General features: G+C 44.8%; 1 protein-coding gene across 1 annotated transcript; it reads left to right on the forward strand.

Moving 5' to 3' along the window:
* The first annotated feature begins 1,737 nt into the window (after positions 1 to 1,737).
* On the forward strand, positions 1,738 to 5,686 carry LOC123033246 (amiloride-sensitive sodium channel subunit alpha-like). The gene is made up of 3 exons (XM_044449754.1): positions 1,738 to 2,132; positions 2,531 to 2,786; positions 5,433 to 5,686. The coding sequence occupies exons 1-3, from the start codon at positions 1,738 to 1,740 to the stop codon at positions 5,622 to 5,624; spliced, it is 843 nt and encodes a 280-aa protein (XP_044305689.1). The 3' UTR covers positions 5,625 to 5,686.

Consider the following 5,686-nt stretch of genomic DNA (forward strand, 5'->3'; position numbering starts at 1 on the left):
ATGTTTTTATACATGAAAGTGTTAGACACGAATGTGTCAGCTTCAAGGAATCCAGCACACAGAACCTATAATGTGACAGAATATTAATGGCGCTAACTTTATCTTAGTGCTGCCATAACCCCACCATTCTGGCAACAAGAATGAATGAGAAAGATCCCTGAGGATGTAGTGGGATCTTTTCCCCAGGATTCCTGTTTCTCTCCCATGCTCCTGAACATGCAGGGTTCTGTCAAGGCCTTTCACATGCGGGGGGACAAAGCCAACAAAATGCCAAACAGAGAAGCAAGCATGTTAGAGCAAAGGCTAGGCTGCAGTCCTTTTTCCTGACATGCTAGTTTTCTAGGAGAAGGGAAAGATATACATGGAGAAGCTTTCCGTTATGTGGAAAATGGTAACTAGAGCTGAAATTACCACCCCCACCCTCCACCCACCATTTTCATTGGCAATTCTCTGAAAAAACGCTAAATTAAGTGTTTGGTCATTCCATCGGACATCTAGTGATATCTGAAATCAAGTATCAAATGATAATATATCAAAGTAAGGTGTCAGGAACTGAATTCAGTATTTATTATTTGACAGCAGCCAGGATTGGTTAACACTCAAGCTCACTATGGGTTAATTAACCCTCAGGATGGGATAATTAACCCTCAGGATGCTGCAGCATGTTTTCCACCATTATGAAGCTCTGTACAGAGGTTACTTGACGGTTAAACAACCCTTGCATAGCCCATGGTGTGCCAAAGGATTTTGTAAGGGTTGTTTGTCCCTCAAATATCCCTCACTAGCAAGTTTGGATGTCATGACAAGTCAAAGCAGCTTCAAGTCAGGGCCTATATTATGCATAATGGCAGTCAGTATGTTTAGCAGCTCCTCACAGGTAAATTAACCCATGATGGGATGTTGTACAAGTTTACTCACTGTGTTACCACTGACATGTAGTTGTTGTTACTACTGCTATTTATTCCCCCTTTCTTTCTCTTGCAGGAAAAGCAAGGTGGTTTGCAACAGTATCTTCTCCTTGTTATCCTCACAACAACCCTGTGAGGTAGGTTAGGCTGAGAGGCAGTGACTGGTTCAAAGTCATCCAGTGGGCTTCATGGCAGAGTGGGAACTAGATCCCAGATCTCCCGAGTCCCAGTCTGGCACCCACAGCACCACACTGACGCTCCATGGCATTATCTGGTTAATCGCCGACATGCAATTGATTTTTTGAAATCTATGTATGAAGCAGTATTTGATATATTGTGCAGTGCTTAGGTTTAAGCACTCTGCAAGGAGTAATTATTATTTGATCAAATGTCATCACTGACATGGAATAGTACTTAGTACATCCAGGGTTTATGGCCATATTAGTCTACCAAAGCAACTTTTTGTCATTCTGAACTTGTTAGACTTTAGGATACTGCAAAGCTCTTTGCATCACACAATATTCAATGTATTTCTGAAATGTCCTCTTCAGTGTCTATCAATATCAAAGCAATCAAGAGATAACAAGACCTCTCTGGCTGCAATCACATGGGCCCAAGTCCATTGAACTTGGTGGGCTTTCCCTTGGAGTAAGCAAGCACGGCCTTGGGCTTTCTGCCACTCTGATTTCCAAGATGAAGGGACAATTTCACACCCGAAATGTGAATTCAAATTTGGGATTTGGGATTTTGCTTTGAAAATTGAATGATGATGTGGGAAGTGGGCAACTTTGAACATTTGTGGATGTTCTTTCCAGCTCTAATTGTAACTATGAAGGTTGAAAATCCACCAGAAGACAAGAGGACAGAACAGCTCAAAGCAGAGCCTGTGCAGCAGAAAACCAAGGGGGAGGCAGAGGAGGAAGGGGAGAAAACGGAAGAAAAAGAGGGTCTCTTTGAGTTCTTCAGCTCCTACCAGGACCTTTTCCAGTTCTTTTGTAACAACACCACCATCCATGGAGCCATCCGGCTGGTTTGCTCTAAGAAGAACAAGATGAAGACTGCCTTCTGGTCGGTACTCTTTTTCTTCACCTTTGGCCTCATGTACTGGCAGTTTGGAATTATCTATAGAGAGTACTTCAGCTTTCCTGTCAGCCTGAAGCTGAACTTCGCTTCTGATGGGCTTACCTTCCCTGCTGTCACCCTGTGCACTCTCAATCCTTATAGGTAAGCCTGGTGCTGTGCCCCTCCTCTTGCATGGTCTACTCCCCTGCCCAAATCGATGTGCCCAAATCTATGCTGCCCACAGGTGCGCTAGACTTGTAAAGCACGAGTTGATGCTCATGATCCATTGACAGTTAAGCGATATTCCAGGATCCTGCACACACGTACCCTTGTTTTAGAAAAAGCTTCCCCAAAGAGATGCTCTCCAAACGCTTTGGCCTTCAAGGCCCATTATCCCCAGCCAGCATAGCCCTAATTTGGAACACTGGGAGTGGCTTCTTTAGAAATAGTTTTTTTGAGGGATCAGATCTCAGCATCCCATGCTAGGTGACCCACCACAGTTTGACCATATTCTGCCTTCTCCACTGACCCTGGGCACCCACCCTGCCATGTTTGTTTAGGTATAGCGGTCTTCAGAAGTTGCTGGAAGACCTGGATGATATGACCCGCGAACAGCTGATGACGCTGTACAAATACAACATGACCCAGGGGCAGAGTAACCAGGCGACTCAGCCCTCCCGGAAGCGCAGCACCAGAAGCTTGCACCTTCACATCCAGCGCCACACTTTGCAAAGATGTAAGCGTGACAGCCGAGCCAGCATGAAGGACAGCAATCCCCAAGTAGACAAGGATGACTGGAAAATTGCTTTTGTCGTGGTAATGACGGCCTCACCACCTTTCAGCTCTCTCTGTTTCCCCCCTCACCCTTTGTCTGTCCAGTGTCCTTTCCTCACATGATTCCTCCCCTATTATTCCTTTGAAGTCCAGTATTTTGCTTGATGTCGGGAAATTCAATGGTTAGGGAAAAAACATCCAGGGTCCCCTCTCTCCTGAATTCTCTCCCTCGCCCTTGCACTGCAGGATTACTTTTTCTTAGAATATTCTTAGAATTATTGCGTACTTCTCACAAATCTTGAACTGGCAAGTAACCAAAACCTGCCTGTGCTGTAATGAGATTACAAGTAGAAAACCTTCTGCTGTGGTACCCTGGTGGCAGGGTGTTTCCAACAATGGAAGCACTGTATGGATAGTATTTTGGTTGGTCGGTCGGTTGGTTGCTGGCCTCAACCAGCCCTCCAGGCAACTTACCTATTCACATATTTACAAAACTTAAAGTTCCAGTTCCACTCAGAGTCATCTTCTGCAGGATCTGAAACAGAGAACATTCCGCATTTCATTATCTTTGTGGTAAGGGTTGCAACCACAGCATTCTGCAGTAATCATGACAATCCAAGCCTAGCTCGTGTGCTGGACAACCATGTTCCCCAAAATGTCAATTGAACCTAGGTCAATGGAGGGACATGACAAGCTTGGATGCTGCCCATCTGAGCCATGTCTCATTGACCACCTCCCTCTTGGTGCCAGGCATGGTTGGCAGGTACCAGCATGGCTGCACCTCATTAAGAGAATCTGCTACATCATCAGTGGCACCAACATCCAGGCCAGGATGAAACGTGGCCATCAGTGTTAAAGGGTCTCTTGTGCCCAATCATGTAATGCTTTGTTGATGCATCATTTGGTATTTGTTTGTTTTACTTCTAAACCACCGGTTAGTAGTTCAAAGGAACACTCCTATGCATATTCAGACAGAAAAAGGCCTATCACTCCCAGGATGCCTCAGCTAGCCATACCAACTGAATGCAGGAGTTGTAGGACTTTATTCGCTTTCTAAATATGCAAAGGATTGCACCTTATTATGAGAATTACTGGCTTCTATATGACAAATAATTAGCCACAGGGCTCAGATTCCTGGATTCCAAGCTACACTGTTGTAATCTAACTTGGTTGGGTGTCACTGAGCTTCTCAAATATAGCAAATTTACAACATTCAAATGTCACAGGCCACTAGAGAAAATAAATGACACTTTACAGTTTGATAACTGAACCGTTTTGCATCCATGCTACACATTTCTATCAGTTTTATGCCTGTATAACTGACATGAGCATTGAAAAGTCAGCTTTGAGTTACTTACAGCAGAGTTGCCTTATATAAAGACAGCATTTAGTATGTCTGGAAGCATTGGATGGGTTCCATTATCCAACAGTGATGGCCCCAAAGAATCCTAGGAACTGTAGTTTGAGGGCACTGACAAATTCTCTATCTGACATGCATGTGGGCCCATCTCCTTCTTGCGGTGTCCGCCAGTTCCAGTCCTCACCTTGCTACATTCAGCAGTGAGGCCCTGATTGTCCAGAACATCCTACTCACGTTCATGAGAATTCAAGCAGCACTCCTTTCAGAACTTGCAGCTTTATGTCACATCATCAGAAATGAACTGGCGGGGTGGGATGCACTGGCTTGCAGACAGCAGGGCTTAATTAATGCCTAAAGGTAAAGGTTGTCCCTTGACATTAAGTCCAGTCATGCCTGACTCTAGGGGGCAGTGCTCATCTCCATTTCCTAGCCGAGGGAGCCAGCGTTTGTCCGCAGACAGTCTCCGTGGTCATGTGGCCAGCATGACTAAACACCAAAGTGCACAAAACGCTGTTACCTGCCCACTGAAGTGGTACCTTTTTATCTACTTGCATTTGCATGCTTTCGAATTGCAGGGTTGGCAGGAGCTGGGATGGAGTAACGGGAACTCACTCCGTTGTGCAGATTTGAACTGGCGACCTTTCGATCAACCAGCCCAGCAGCACAGCAGTTTAAACCACTGTGCCACCTGCAGTCCCTTTAAGGCATGCCTACACATGCCTTAATTCCATAGTAGCATCTCACAAAATTACACTTCCCAAGATTCCTTGAGTCAAAGGAATAAATGTTTAAAAAATGCACCTGTCATTTATCTGTGCTAAAAAAAGGTACACATCTTAGAACCACATTGCTTCTGACAGCCAAGATTTGAGCCTCTCCTGGTGCCCTTACACTCTATGGTCATCAAGCAGTTGGAGTGCGGCTTTTCTCCATGGTCAAGCAGCACCTTTATTAGGCCTAATTAAACTTTATTAGGCCTCAACTTACACAAAATTGTGGCCCAATTTATTTTATTTTTATTTTATTTTGATCTATAGGTCATTTTGCCACACAGGGTATTACAAAACTAAGTGGGGAGGGTGGAAGTTAACTTGAGGTTGGAATTCTTGAAGCCAGACTGGAGAAAAGATGGATTGGAAATTTCTCTGGGTGTGTCTGAAATTCCTATCCATGGTTTTTCCTAAAACAGGGATTTATTTACATATATTTATAGGGAGCCTATAATTGTTGAGGCCTTCCTAGGGGTGTCTTCACCCAGCTACCCCCACCCCCCACACCGTTTCTCTTCCATTCTGTGAGGGGTTTAATGGGACTACTTTCCTTTGCAGTGTAATGAAAACAATACCGACTGTTTCCGCCAAATGTACTCCTCAGGGGTGGACGCTGTCCGGGAATGGTACAGCTTCCATTACATCAACATCCTAGCAAGGATTCCTGACACCAAAGCCTTAGATGAGTCCAACTTTGCCAGCTTCATCTATTCCTGCCGTTTCAATGAGGCGACCTGTACCAAAGCGTGAGTCCCAAAGTAACTGCTGCTTACTGGCTGCCGTCCTCCTTTATTCCAACCTAGTTTTCACAA

The sequence above is a fragment of the Varanus komodoensis genome, unplaced genomic scaffold (genome assembly GCF_004798865.1).
Source record: "Varanus komodoensis strain SLA01 unplaced genomic scaffold, ASM479886v1 scaffold60, whole genome shotgun sequence".
Taxonomy (NCBI): domain Eukaryota; kingdom Metazoa; phylum Chordata; class Lepidosauria; order Squamata; family Varanidae; genus Varanus; species Varanus komodoensis.

What these genes read in the sequence shown, in the direction of transcription:
- LOC123033246 (XM_044449754.1), top strand. Translation starts at nt 1,738, where the DNA reads ATGAAGGTTGAAAATCCACCAGAAGACAAGAGGACAGAACAGCTCAAA. An exon ending in TGCACTCTCAATCCTTATAG is followed by an intron (nt 2,133 to 2,530) that starts GTAAGCCTGGTG and finishes ATGTTTGTTTAG; the next exon opens with GTATAGCGGTCTTCAGAAGT. An exon ending in GGAAAATTGCTTTTGTCGTG is followed by an intron (nt 2,787 to 5,432) that starts GTAATGACGGCC and finishes TTTCCTTTGCAG; the next exon opens with TGTAATGAAAACAATACCGA.